Below are 15,469 nucleotides of genomic sequence, written 5' to 3' on the forward strand. Positions count from 1 at the left end.
TGATCGTCAGTAACAAAAGGATCCATCAGTTGAAGAGAGAACACACAGACGTCAGTTATCACAGCTGAAGATAAACTCGATGGAAAATTATTAATAAATATCAATACCAGTAGTGACAACACATAAATGTGTAAATATAAGTGTCAGAGTTCACAAGAACTAAAAGCGCTGAGGGAAACAAGGCAAACCAACAAGGCTGGTTATCTTGGCTCGGCTGTTACAGCCTGCTCCTGCGCGACTGTTACTATTAAATTTAATAACTTAAAATGAGAATAACTGCTGTAACAATTGAATTTCCACTTGGGGATTAATGAAGTACTTCTTCTTCTTCTTCTGATGCCTCCACAGTCGTGATGAAAGTATCAAACTTCAGTACAAACTCATTCATGCAGCATAATCCACTTTTCTGCTGGGGTCCTTATGTATGTTATTATGTATATTCCTAGGATCCTGCACAGCAGAGGTAAAGCACAGCTCCTCTGTCTCATGTAGCTTCTAAACTCTATAATTTAGCCAATTATTGGGGAAGCATATATGCTGAGAGCATACTAAAAAGGCAAATTAATGACAGAGAGATGGACTGTGCTGCAGGAGTGGTTTGATAAGTGTCTGCAGACAATTTGAAGCGTTTTGACGTTTCTTGTGTTTGGGCCATAATTTACATCAAGTGCAGCAGTGAATCCAAGCTCACTATAGCTTCCATCCACCTTACAAACGTTTCAGTCCCAACTTAAAACGGCGTTTAACACTCAACACATCGTTTCCACGTTTGATGAAATGGCTGGTTGTCAGCAGTGCACACTAATCTTACATGATTGGGCTGAAGTAGCACACAGATTATGCCAACCTTCATTTGGCTTACCTTTCTAAAATCAGAATCCGCTTTACTGGCCAAGTTTCAGCAAACAAACAAGGAATTTGACTCCAGTTCACTAAACTCTCTCTGTCTACAAGAATTAAATCAAGTTAAACTTTTAACAAAGGAAGATAAGAGGTTTAAAATAATAAAGACAAAAAAGACTAGAAAAATAAATATATTTATATATATAAATATATATATGTGATCTGTGAACTACTGCAGTATAAATACAAGGATTTAACTTCAGGTACTGACACATGCATACAGTGATTATTGTACAGTGGTTATCTCTGCCACTCTGTGACATTAAGGTTGATGAGAGTGACTGTCTCTTTAAAAAGGTGTATGATTTTTCTCTTGTAGAACCAAGATATATTATTTAAGAGCCTTCCCTGACCGTGTTCATTAGACATTTTAATTGTGAATAACAACCGGTTTTTGACTGAAACTAAAAGACTCTGGTTACAACTGCAGTAATCAAACCTAAGCCATGGACATTCAGCTGTGCTCAAGAGTCAAAGGGCTTTCAGCACAGACTGACTCACTGCTGTGTGATATTCATTAACCCTGTCCTCACTCAGTCTGCCGCTCACTAAGAGGCTGCGCCGCAGCTGCACAATTAAAGACAACACAGCAGAAAAGCACAGTTTCATCATTCTGTGATTATCAATGAAATGAATCACTGGTGTTTGTCATGCACGGTGGACTTGGTGCTTCCTGACACTGAACTTGTTTTTGCACTTGTAGTTCTCGCGCCTGCTTAGTGCTAAGCAATGATCCCAACTGCTTAGGGCAAAAACCGCAGGGTATGGAAAGTATAGGAGATGATTACGGGGTAGGATAAGGGCCAGGTTTAGGCGTATTGGTGCCGAATACAACCACGATATTTGGCAAAGCACAACAGGGATGTGCAGAGTTCAGTAAGCCTGTTTGTATTTGTATAATTATTTGCATTTACTTATTTCTGTTGGACTAAAGTAGCTGCATCAATTGTGTTTTTGTTAACATTAATGGTTGGACAGAATGAACAAGAATATAGGCTGATGTGAAGTTAAAGGGCTAGCATTAGCCTAATCTCTCCTCCCTGTCAAACAAGCTTCGCTGCATCTACTAAAATGAAATAGTGGCACAGTCATTTTGTTAGCATGGTTAGAAACAGCACTCCATTCCTCCAGCGGGATACCTGCCGCTTGACCCACTATTGGTGCTGTAGTAAACCTGGGATCAATCGGAGACCTGTGTTGTGTGATAAGGATCTAAAACCTCTAAAGTGCCTAAATCTTCTGCACAGTACTTTATGGTAATAGGTGTGTTTACGACAGATGAGTTCTTTGTTGACGTCTTTAGGAGGGATGTCCGAGTCTGATTGTTAAGACCAGCATCTGGAACAGTCAAAGTATATTTTCCATGATTGGCGTCAGCTTAACACAAGTGTCGTAAACGTACCGTTTGCAGCCTGAGGTGGCCAAAATATCTGCATTGTGGAAATATTTGAAATGAGAAAACTGCCCAGTAGCCACTTGTAGCGTCTGTAGTGAGTGCTTCATGAGGCGATAACAACAGAGCTACGTTCGATACTACCAATTCAACAGGACACCTAGAAAACAGAGTCGCTACAGTGCAGCACTGAGCAGAGTTTGATTTGTATTTAAACCACTTTAAAGTGGGAGTGTGATGAAATTACTAGTTACAATAAGGCACTAAGTGGAAGACATATTTTTAGTTTGTTTACTTTAGTTAAGAAACAGCTATTTTTTTTCTTCATGTGTTGAATTTTTCAATTTTTTATAAGTATCAGATTAAATCACTTTGGACTGGGGGAAAAACCCCTGATCAGTGTTGAAGAGGCCTAAACTGTGAACCAAACAGGCCTCGGAGTGAATTATTTTACCAACTTGGATCCGATCCACAATAGAACCAGATATTGAACCCATCCCTAATCAATATAAATCCTATCTGCAACAAATGACCCACGTAGTCACACATCTAATTGGACATTAAGAGATGCCCTTAATGACATTTGTCTGCACGTTACAGCAAAGTAAGGTGGGTGCCGTAATGTGTGTATAGGTGTCGTTTATGTGTTTCACACCTTAACAAGACAAGTGCATGTAGTTGTGACAGTTTACCTGTCACCTTTTCTCCCCCCCACACCAACTCTGTAGTATTAGCCTGGAAGATAGCAGGGGAAATAAGTACAAATGACAATTTAACAGGATTTTTCCCCCCCGGAATATCAGTCCAACAGCACCTCATGAGTCAGCCAAACAGAAAACAGCATTTTGTAATTGAGAGAGCCAGCTCAAAGCAGAGAGGAAGCAGCACCAGTCAGTTAACTGCTGCATTTTGGCTGCATGGAATATGATTTCCATGCAGAAAACAGTATAGAGCACTAGGGCGAAAATTGGTGAGACAGAAGAGGATAATGTTGTCAGACAGCAGATAGTCTCTTTGTATATCAGTCACCGTGCACATAATTGCATCTGGCGAAGAGGTTAGGTGGCTTTGTTTTTGTATCTGTGTTTGTTTCTGGCTTTTTTTTGTTTTCAGGATTTTTCAAAAGTACATGCACAGATTTCAACTGTTAATGTAAATCAGCTGCCTTAAAGCATTACTATGATATATGTGGAAAATCCACTGTGCATGTTTAGTAGTGTGGCAAATGGACATAAGGCTGCAATTAGACTATTCACTGGAAACTCAAGTTTTAAAACGGCTGCAAAAACAGGAAAACCTAATTCAGAATCCCATGGGCAGGCACAGATAGATATGAATCCACTGTAGTTAGTTTTCATTGTATTTCATGTGTATAAGAATGTGTCTTCATTTTTTCCGATGTAACACTTTAGGATTTGTGAATAATTTATGTGAAGGTGTTTTAGTACAGTGGTATAGTTTGCATTGCAATGTTTTGAGCTGGTTGTGCTGCAGTGCAATGCATTATGTTGCATTGTGTGGCACTGCATAGTGTTGTGGTGAGGGGCAGAGCAGCAGTCCTTTTTCTTTATTGCTTCGAATAGGCTGCAAGGGCTGCATCTCAAAACATGTTTATTACGCCTAATGCTTTAGGGAGAGACAGGTGGCTTTAATAAACAGATTGTGCATAAAGATGAGGATAATGCACCATAAAATACCCACTGTCTCCCTGCACAACAGTGTGTGTGTGTGTGTGTGTGTGCATAATTTTCTCCCTCTGTCATGTACATGACCTTTCCATATGAGCCGCCTGGAGACATACCAAAGAAATATTATTTAACAAATCCTCCCACCTAAATGACCATTTACACTCTGGCAGTTTAATAGGTACACCCAGGTAAAAATAATGCAGACTAATACAACAGTCCTGCAATAAATCCTCCCTTCGTTGTGTTTATAGGGTTCAGTTTTCTTATTTATGTTTTCTGATATCAATGAGGCTATTAAAAACAAAAACACCTCTCTCTATAATGCACGCTCATGGCACCACAAACTACCCACAGGGACATTTCCTGAATTCGCGCGCCCCCCCCCCCCCCCATGTGGAGGGAGGGGCCTTTGTTGTCATGGTTACAATAATAAATGTGAACTATACTGGTAGCAGGTGTACTGGAAATTTGTCATAATGGTTACTATAATAAACGTGCCGTTATGGTTGTGGATGATTCATGGTTTGATTAGATTCGGGAGCAGAAACAGTTGTTAAACTCAGGGGATCGTGGTTTTTGGTTAAAATCCATACTTGGTGTCATGGTTACCGTAACGGAACCATTTCATAATAAAATATTACCTTTGTATTGTGGGGGAAGTCTCTAAATACTGAGTTTCTGAGCTGTAGGATGCCTTCAAATTACCAACATCTGTCAGAAGGATTTGTTTTGTGTGTTTGTGCAATACTGTATGTGTCTATGTGTGTTGTCATGTATATACACTGTAGGATTAGTGCATTCATGTGTAGCCGCTCATGTAGGAGTTAGTCTAAGTTTATTATATGGTTGGCTTTGCTCAGCTGGGTTTGCTGGAGGGCTTTTGTGTTTGGTGGTAAGAATGTCTTTCAGAGCTCACATTTAAGAGTATGCTTCATGTGTGAGCAGCAGCTTGTGGCTGAATGTGATGAATGTAGAATAAAGCGCATTAATCCTTCACCAGTGGAGGTGCACTATGTCTGACTGGCTGACGGGGGTTTCGTTTAGTGTATGAAAATAGTCTGTCGGAGGCACAATGAAATTCTTGGCTGAGCTGTTTATCCCTCGCTCTGTATCCAGCAAACTTGATACTGCAACTAATAGGTGTGTGTGTATTCAGCACTTTCACAGTGTATTGTTGTGCACTGTAATAAACATGCAGTTTGAGGTTATGGATGATTCATGGTTTGGTTGGTTAGATTCAGATGCAGAGACAACTGTTAAATTCAAGGGATCCTGGTTTTGGTTAAAGTGCTTTGCTATTGCTGCAGTTATTGTTGTGTACGATAATAAATATGCAGTTAAGGTTATGGACGATGTCTGTAAGTCTGCCTTCCGGTTACCAGTCGTCATTCCCCACTGGAGAAAACAAAAATTTGTGTTGCATGATGTTTATAATGTGACCAACTTTGGGCCAGTTTCTATAGAACCATCTGGTGGTAAATTTACTTTGATAACATTATAAGTTTTAATAAGTTATTAAGTTATATTACTAGTCTGTAAGTACTAATTCGGTAGCAAAGAGTACATTCACATTTACGTCCTGGATGAGTTTTGGATGAGTTTGTCCACCATGATGCTGTTTTGTCCCTAATTCAACAACAAAGTGTTTGTGGTGCTTTGCTTCTGTTGCTGTTGTTTTCCTTTCAAGACAAACTGGCAGGAGCTGCAGCACTTCACAGTTGAAACTGAGACAGAGTTAATCAATGGTTGCTTATTGAGCATACAGAAAAACTACTAGTGGTGCAGCACTATAGGTATCTACAGTAGGTATTTTCTGTCAAAGCTCCCTATCTGTGATCTTCACCCTTTAGTCCTCTGTATCTCACTGCTATTACAGATTGGGCTGAACAAACCAAACGGGCCCTTCGACTCGGCCCTCCCTTTTGGAGACAACATTTATCAGGAATTGTTGCAGGCAGTTAAAAGCCTGTTATTACATGCAGTGGGACTTTGAGTGAGGTTTTCCCCCCTTTAACAGAAGAAACCTCAGGCAGAACTGGCGTCCGTTTGTGCGGCCGTCTGCCTCAAGTGGTGGAGGTGAAGTACAGCTGCAACAGATAAATGTTGAGCCAAGTCTGATCACCTAAAGCTGAGTGTGCCGTATCCTAAATGGCCACCGTACAGAGGATTAACGTCTTCGTTTGCCTTGATGGAAACAATGTTCAAACAGTATTGGCAGGAAAACAAGGAGGCGTGGACAGCTTTGAAAACCTGCTGACAGTTCCCACAGTACAATGTACAGCCTTGTTACCTATGCTGCTCTCAGTGTAAAAGCATGGGTAGAGTTAAACACACAAACATGCAAATTCTATTATTTAGTTTGAGTTGTTCTTATTCTAGGCTTTGTTCAGACAACACTAGTAGTTTTCTGTCAGTGATGTGTGGGTGGTTGATGTCTGCAGGCAGCAGGGGGGGAGCACAGATACAGTTTAAGTGAGACTATGGACTTTGGTCTTTTCCCTCTCTGAGCAGCTCATCACATTTAGTGAGGATAAAGAGCTAAATGCCATGGCTTGATAAAGATGGGGGACATACCTTTTGTGCCCTCTTTGCTATGCAGTGCCGTTATTACAAAGTGGCTGTCCGTTCTCCCAGTTCACGCCTGTTCTTTTGGATTGTAGAGAGAAACGGCGAGAGATGATTCTTTCTTTTTATGTTTCAACCGAAATCACATGAGAGAATATGCTGGCTATGATTGATGTGACTGAAGCTATTCCATTCAATTCAATTATATTTGTATAGCGCCAAATCACAATACAAATCATCTTGAGGAACTTTACAAAAAAAAAACAATAACAAAACCCAACAAATCCCTTATGAGCAGCACTTGGTGACAGTGGAGAGGAAAAACTCCCTTTAACAGAAGAACAAACCTCCAGCAGAACCGGGCTCAGTTTGGGCCTCGACCGGTTGGGGTGAGTGGAAAGAGGAGAGAGAAGAGAACAGCAACAATAAACAACAGATAGACACTGCAGGTTGGTGGGACCAGTAACTGCACATCAGCGATATACAGCTCCAGGACCAGGGACACCTGACATTCAGTGGTGGAATATACATGTGAGGGGGGAGGGAAATGGAGCTCAGAGGGTTCAGGGTCACCTGAGCCATTCCTAATTATAGGTTCTGTCAAAAAGGAAGGTTTTAAGTCTAACCTTAAAAGTTCCTTGTGATTTGGTGCTATACAAATAAATTACATTGAATTGAACTGTCTGCCTCCTGAACCCAGACCGGGAGCTGGTTCCACAGGAGAGGAGCTTGATAGCTAAAGGCTTTGGAAACTCTGGGAACCACAAGTAGACCTGTGCCAGCTAACGTAGCCATGTTGTTATATAAGCTGTTTTTTTTAGTTTTTAAGGCCCAAACACAATAACTTATTTTCTCTGAATTTAAAAGTAGAAAGTTGCTGGTCATCCAGGCCTTTATGTCTTTTAGACTTGGTTAAAGTGGCTAACTGGTTTGTGTCATAGACACAGGTGAGTGTCATGTGCTTAACAATAGTAATAAATAGTGTTTTCTAATGACATTGTCTTAGGGGGAGCATGGAGCTTTTTGGATTCTTTATTCAATTTGCAATTCGCGCTACATTTTCAACGTGCAGTGTGAAAATGCATTTTGCAACTGGCACTATCCTGCAGACAGCACAGCTGGATCTGAAACCTACCATCAGTCTAAACTCGCTTCCCAGGAGCTGACACAGTCCTGTGTGTCTGGAGATGGAGGAGTAATGTTACAGCTTCTGTTCTGTTTGTAAAGACCTTCTGTCTTGCTTGTTTTCCAACTACCACTGCCCTTCCAGCTTCTGTTTGGCTGAACACTCCTGATTCAGGTAATCAGCAGGGGGCCTCGAGGCCCGGATTTCACCACCACCCCTGTGTTCTATTAAAACACAGCCACAACTGACCTTCTAATACAAAAATGCTATTAATTCGAAGGAATGATTAAATGTTGCACTTGATACCTGCCAGGCGCCAAAGTAAATGAAAATTTTAATTAAAAGGAAATGTGTAGCAAATCTACCACATCATCAGCAAAGGTATAAACTCACCTGTGTAACACATTAGGTTCGAAAGAATAATTCCTTGGGAAAAAAAATGTTGCCTATAAACATAATCCAGACATGGCTTACAATACATGCAAATTATTAATAACCCAAAAGGCGCAGATACACGTGGCATACAAATTAAATTAACAGAAAAATTGTATTTGTACAACAGATGACCTGTAGGCTTTCATTTATTATGGCATATGCTTTGTCTTCCAGACATTGACGAGTGCAGTTTGCAGACACACACCTGCTGGAATGACAGTGTGTGTGTGAATCTCCCAGGAGGTTACGACTGTGTCTGTGCATCTGGTCCAGGCTGTAGTGGTGACTGCCCACAGGAAGAGGGAATTAGACGCAATGGAGAAGACTGGAAACCCAGCTTTGACCGCTGTGCTCTGTGCTCCTGCAAGGTACAAAAGACTAATATACTGGATACGCACAAATTCATGCAGTGGAAGTGCAGTTTGCAGTATAATTCAGGGTTTTCAGCTCATTTTCTTGCACGACTGGTTAGTACACAGTTATAGCGAGTAAAGAGCTTATCAAGGATATGTGTGTAAATATCAAATCAAATCAAATTTATTTCTATAGCACTTTAAAAGCAACATCCAGTTGACCAAAGCACTTGGCATGGAAGAAAGAAAGTCAATAAATGTCTGAAATCAACAGAAAAAATGAAACGTGACAACATAGAGGGCATACAGGCATTAATTAAAAAGAGAGTATCAGACTGAACTATGTATTAGAGGCCAAGGAAAATAAGAACGTTTTACATGATGAATTAGAAGTTGCCAGCTCCGTCACCGCTCTAACACTGAGAGGTAGACTGTTCTGTTTAATTTAGGGGCTGCAATCGTAAAGCAACGATCACCCCACACTTGTCTCTGGCCCTGGGAACCTCTTAAAGAAACTGACACGATGATCTGAGGGATCTTGCTGGTTTGTGCCATCGCACTAAATCACTGAGACAGAGAGGAGCCAAACCACTTAGGGCCTTAAAAACTAAAATCAACAACTTAAAATCAGTTTGAAAATGAACTGGAAGCCAGTGAAGAGAGGCCAGTACTGGAGATGTAATGTTCTCATCTATTTATCATTAGCTTCTATTATTTCCTGACATGTAACTGTGTCAGCTTAACAACTATAAAATGACTGTTACTCTGAGATGCAGTTAGACAAATCAGTGGCACAACAGCTTATTTGTGGATTATTAACTAGTTGACTAATAGTAAACTAGTTGTCTTGCTCCTCCTTTGAGAAATATATGATGCCTAACATTGCAATTTCTAACATCCAATTTGAATGGTACTAAACATAGTATTTGAAAATCAATATACAATATTAAAACTTGTCAATTTTTCTTGTGGCTTGAGGACAGTGAAACGACATGTTACCAAATGTGCATAATTACAGACATGCACATAAAAACATAAACATTAATGGGCTGCTAAAAGCGTCAAGTCATCCAACAAAGCATAACTTTTAGATATTTGAGATTTACAGCTTCTGTAAAACTGCAGCAAAAACACAAATTGCAAATGAATGAACAAAAACTAGTACTTTATATAGGCAAACTGGAAGGTATATGGAAGCATATTCTCCAGAATATGCTGAATCACAGAGCAAGTAGTATTAATTACTAACATTAGCTTAGCTTACACCTTGTTAGCTCTGAATAAACTCACTTGTACATGTAATTTGCAGTAAAATAACAATACTGTAACTGTGTTCTGCTTATAACATGTACAAAGTGATAAAATACAGACAGACAGCGTCCAAGCCAACAATGTAAGGAAATAAAAGGAGAACCAGTCACACTGGTTTCTCTCCAACTCCTCATTCTGAGGAGAATTTCTGACTCTAAAACTGCTGAGTGGCCAGGAGGGGGCACTGAGCTGCACAAAATTGCCAAAAGTTCTACTTGACGTTTTTAAATGTGCTCAAGCTTCAACAATAATGATGATGTTTTGGTTAGAACGAAGGTGCATCATTGGCGTGCAGGCCTGACGTGATTAATCCTGTATTAAAGTAAACAGTCTGCCTTTGCAGCACAATACAAGTGGCTGTAATTTCTCAGCAAATCCAGGGCCACAGCTGTAAAGACCAAGGCCACTGATACTGGCACCCAGGGACTCAGTGGTTACTGTAGCAGGACAATATGCATCGATAAAACATTGGCTCTGTATTGCCCTTTTAATGGTATACGGAATGATTTTATGTCCCCCATACATTTTCTAACAGCCATTTTATGTAACATTTTTACATCTCCATTACACCGTCGTCCCCGGGACAGACATGCCGAGTAAAACGGACCATTAAGTTTTCTCTGGTACAAAGAGCCAGGGACACGGCAACTAGAGAGACCTGCAAATTCCTCTGCATTTGACTTTGAATTCCACCAAACTTCTTATATGTTCTTGCTTCATTTATGAGTCTAATAAATTACTGTGATTTGGGGATTTATGCAAACACGTTATAATCCTCCATAGGTGTGCCGGCCTTGAATAATCTGCCTGAATGAGCCAGCGTGCAAACATGCACCTTGACCATATCCCAGTGTGTTGGATTCTTTGAAATATGTTTATTTTTGCAGTATTCTTGCCAGTTTTATAGTACATATTCAGAGTTTTCTCCAGAATTGCAATACGCTGCAAAAAGGTGGTAATCCCACTGTGTGGAGTTTAAATGTTCTCCCTGAGTTTTCTCCAGGTACTCCAACTTCCTCCCACAGTCTTAACGACATGAAGTTTGGAGTTAGTTTAGCTGGTGACTGTAAATTGCCCATAGGTGTGAGTGTGAGTGTCTTGTCTCTGTGTCAGCCGCATAGACTGAGACTGGACTGAGTGGTCTAGAGAATAGATGGATGAAATCCCCTCCCCCTACTATTCATTGATAAGGAAACTCTTAATTTCTTAAGTGTTTTAAGTGTATAATATATTAAAAGAAATCTCCCATAGCATTGCGCTTTATCCCTTCTGACTGTCATTGTTTTGATTTGAGTTCATACATGTACATTAGGATAATATACGGTGCACCCTAACTGCTGTGACCTCTGTCGTGCAGGACGGGCAGACGTACTGCAGAAGGAGACCCTGTGACTGTGGAGACCCAGATGAGGATCTTTTTTGCTGTCCCGTCTGTGACAACAGGCCCAGCAGCCAGTGTCTGGACCAGAGTGGGCGCACACTCTACCGCAGCGGAGCATCTTGGCTGTACGGCTGTCAGCAGTGCCACTGCATGGTGTGTACACAGAAACGCACAAAGCTACATGCGCTATGCGAACAGAAATGAAAGCTGACCTTTATATTAAAGTCCCTGAGCGTGGTGAAACAGATGATATCGAAACACAGCACCTCCTCATTAAGCATGAAGCTCAGAGCTAGGCTTTGTTTAATACCTGGCCTTGATCTGCTGCTCTGCTGTGTGTGGAGGGCTCATATAATTACCACCTCCCTAATTAGAGATGTGGCAACAAATCAGCATGTGAGCTGTAACAGATGCCAGATCAGCTGATTCACACACAAAAACATATCTGTCAAACTTTTTTTTTCCTCTTTCTTTTCTTTTTTACCTCTCTGTGTGTCTCTGCAGGAGGGGGAGGTGGACTGCTGGCCTCTGGTTTGCCCTGTGATGATGTGCGAGTACACGGCAGTGGCAGAGGGTGAATGTTGCCCACGTTGCGTCACAGACCCCTGCCTGGCTGACAACCTGTCATATGATATCCGGCAGACGTGCCAGGACCCTGCAGGCATCACCCGCCTCAGTGGAGACACGTGGCATATGCCCAACTCACCCTGCACCACCTGCAAGTGTAAGGTAGGTCAAAGCAGCCACAGATAAGGTTTGAATTGCTGTGCAGCATGCATATTTTAGTTAACATTGGTCTGTTCAACCAAGAATTCACAAGTTGCTATTTTGCACAGACCTCTGTGAATGCAGTTTTGACATTTAAAAAAACCTCATGTAGTCACAGAAGCTCGATTTACATTCAGATTTATATTCATGCCACTTTCTGAATTCCTCGCTACTTTCACAATGTTTCCACGGATTAGTCTTAAAAGAACAAAAATATGCAGATCACTGTGTCAGGAACATGTCACCATAATTTAGTAAAGATAATGTGTTGTCCCTCAGCCATCAGAATTGAAGATTAGCAAAAAGAAGCACATCAAATATATGAACCAAAAACATCACATTGAATTAGGTTGTGTATTGGTTATATAAACTGTATCAGAAACATACAATTCACAGCCACTCACTGCAATAGGTGCTCTCACATGTGCTGTGGTGGGGTCCTTTTTTTATACAGAATATTTTGCAGTAGAAAGTGGTTCCAGTGACATCTGTTGATTTTCCAGAGTAACTGGAACATTGTCTCTGGAAAGACATATTGCTGTAGTTTCTCAAGTTTGTTGGCGCTAGGAGCTGTACATCGTAAACTCTGTTCATTTTCGGTGCACCAGAGTCGCACTATAACTGTCAGAGCCTGATTTCTCAAAAGCACAACACATAGTCCAGAAACAAAATGACTAGGTGCCACTGGTGGTAAAGTAAAATATACAGTGTGTTGTGTTATAATTGATGTGAATTGATCCTTTATTAATATTGTAGACACCAAGCTAACATGCTGCAAGTTTCTCTCTATATTAAGTGTCTGTAGTTTGATTTCTTATGGCCAGCCAGGTGTTGAGTCATGCTGCTATATACAAAATGTGCAGCATATTATAATAAATATAGTATAGTCTAACACTCACTCTCCTCTTTCCTTCATGTGTTGCTGGTCAGAATGGGAATGTTTGCTGCTCGGTGGATCTCGACTGCCTTCACAACAACTAAAGCACTCTTCCCTCCTGTCCTCCTCTTCCCACCATGCTCCTCTTCTCCTCTCACCGTGGGACTGCCACACCCCCTCTTCCATCTGACGACTCTCCCCTTGGATTCATCGGACAGACACACGTGCATGCCAGTGTGTGCACAGAAAACATGAACACACACTGGATAGACTGGGTTGTTGAGGCTATGCTTTTATGCCGTAACTCTTGTCGTGTGTGTGTGTGTGTGTGTCTCTCAGCAGGAGACTGAGGAAATAGTCACTCTCTCCCCAGTCACTGTATTGTGTTTGTGTCTTTGTTACCATTTCACTAAATCTTGAGGAAGTCTGCGTAGCATTACGACTCTAACCCCAAACCAGAGACAGGCAGAATGTTAAGACTTGTCATTGAGGAAAGGTTTCACAGCTGGTGAGCTGTTGGTGTTCCAGCTGTCAGTGTTGCAAAAACATAAGCTCAATACCGCTTACTCACCTTAAAGGAGCTCATGGTAACCAACAATATGCATCCATTTTCAGTACAACGATCTGTTAGGGCTGTGCAATATGATGATATATATATATGGTGTGACAATAGAAACATGTCTGTAAATGTCTTTAAATGTCTTAACGTGGGTTATTTTTTTGTGTTGCTGTTTACAGCAAAAACTTTGGTCATTAAAATGATAATTTGTAGCAGGACGTTTGGATGAAGCTGACGTAAATAAACATGGAGGAGGATCAATATCTCACAGAATGGGGTAATTAAGAAGAAAAAGACTACTACTACCAGCCATGACAGAAGGAGAAGCTCATAGCTAAAAGAGGGACTACTTCTATTGTGTTTATACAGTTTGGGTATGAAAAAGCAGACCAGACATCACTAACTCAACCACCTACACAAATTTCACAAGCAGTGCGAAGTGAGTCTACGGGGACATCCACAAAAATAGAGTCCAGTGCTAGAAACAAGCACCAGACTCAGTCGACTTTCAGTAAAAAGAGGGAAAGAGGCAGGGGTTGCTGTTGCAACTTACATCTGAAAACATATGGCCCCAATTTACATGGTCGAGAAACCGGTGTTAGCAGTAACTCACAAAACCCCTTTCAATGAAGATACAGAAAATGTGGATTAATCATGACGAGTATTGTTATCTGGATTTAAAATGACCATTATTGGGCTATAGGAATGTAGTCATATTGCACAGTCCTTCATTCTGTTGTAGAAAACTTTCTGAAACAGGAAGTAGTAACTGTGAAATAAAAGTTTGGAAAGAACATTACCTTCCACTGTTATTAAGCAGGTTCAGTTTGTAAATCAAATACAAAAATGCTCTAGTGGGAAAAGTATCTTCATCTTCTTTAACCAAATGTTTTTCTTGTTTTACCTTGACAACAGGATCTGATGTTAGCACACTTTTCATCACTGATATTTTTCAAATAACTTTCTCTGCTACAAAGACAATCACATGTACACATTGAAAATATCGGCCCCAAATGCAGCAAAAGGTTTTAAACATGACTTTGCTTGTCTTCACATGAAAAGCCTGTTTGCCTGTGATCCCTGCAACAAAACTAAACAAGGAAACTATGAACACCAAAGCTTTCACCTCCAAAACATGAGGTAAAGCACAGTTACAGCAGTATTGAGGAATTATAGGGGTCATTCACCCATCCTCAATCCAGCTTAGTCCAGTTCAGACCCCAGTGGGCTGGACCCAAACCCAGCTGACACATATATAAACAGGCAAACACTCACAGAGTCACCAATTAACCTAATTCCAATCTGCATGTCTTTGGACTCTGTGCAGAAGCTGAAGTACCTGGAGAAAACCCACACAGACACAGGGAGAACATGCAACCTCCACATGGAAAGGGCCGAGGATCAAATAGGATTCAAATCAACTGTGCTAACCACTAAACCCCACATGCCCCAAAAGATTATAGCACACACAGTACTCTTTACTCAACCTTACATTGAAACAAACAGATAACTCTGACTGGGCACAAAGACTATCAATGACTGATCAGACAGTGTGAAGTCAAACACTTGTCTCAAAACTAAAAGTCTCAACAGACTCCAAATAACAGGCGTCACCCATGACCAGGAGTACAGTGGCCCTGAGGTACAATATTGAAATTGTTTACATGCGTTTGAAAATATACAGATACTCAAAAAAAAAAAAAAAAAAGCTTACCTCATGAAAGATGAAAAGTCGTCGAGGTGCTGTTTGTGAAAATGTGCTCATGCTTTTAAAACCAGGTTGCCTGAAAAAAAAAACAACAAAAAAAAAACCACTTGCCTCAAATTAAAAAGCATGAAAGCTAATGCGGCTAACGCTAAGTAAGGCAATTGTTGCTGCAATCACTGGGAGTGTTTGAAGTTACACATCAGTAAAGTGAAGCCTTTTAAAATAATCAACTTTAAAGTGCAATCAACTTTTATGTGATTTGTACTTTGAGTTTTAGTTTTGCTCATGTGCATCTGCTGACATGAAAGGGCCAAGGTTTATACTCTAACACTAACCACCCACCAGGTCGACTGATGGTGGCGTCACTCAGTTATCACATCGCCCATCTTTTTGTACCGTCTA

The 15,469-nt window shown here is 40.7% G+C and overlaps 1 protein-coding gene across 2 annotated transcripts in view; it reads left to right on the top strand.

Moving 5' to 3' along the window:
- LOC113138299 (protein kinase C-binding protein NELL1) overlaps positions 1–14,468 on the top strand; it is a 208,442-nt gene extending 193,974 nt beyond the window's left edge. For both annotated transcript variants that reach the window (XM_026320617.2, XM_026320616.2), the window contains 4 exons: positions 8,285–8,478; positions 11,132–11,308; positions 11,660–11,884; positions 12,854–14,468. In XM_026320617.2, the coding sequence (XP_026176402.1) occupies positions 8,285–8,478; positions 11,132–11,308; positions 11,660–11,884; positions 12,854–12,904 (647 nt within the window). In that variant the 3' untranslated portion in view covers positions 12,905–14,468. The remainder of the gene's footprint in view (positions 1–8,284; positions 8,479–11,131; positions 11,309–11,659; positions 11,885–12,853) is intronic.
- The last annotated feature ends 1,001 nt before the right edge of the window (positions 14,469–15,469 follow it).

This window comes from Mastacembelus armatus, chromosome 3 (genome assembly GCF_900324485.2).
Source record: "Mastacembelus armatus chromosome 3, fMasArm1.2, whole genome shotgun sequence".
NCBI classification, from domain to species: domain Eukaryota; kingdom Metazoa; phylum Chordata; class Actinopteri; order Synbranchiformes; family Mastacembelidae; genus Mastacembelus; species Mastacembelus armatus.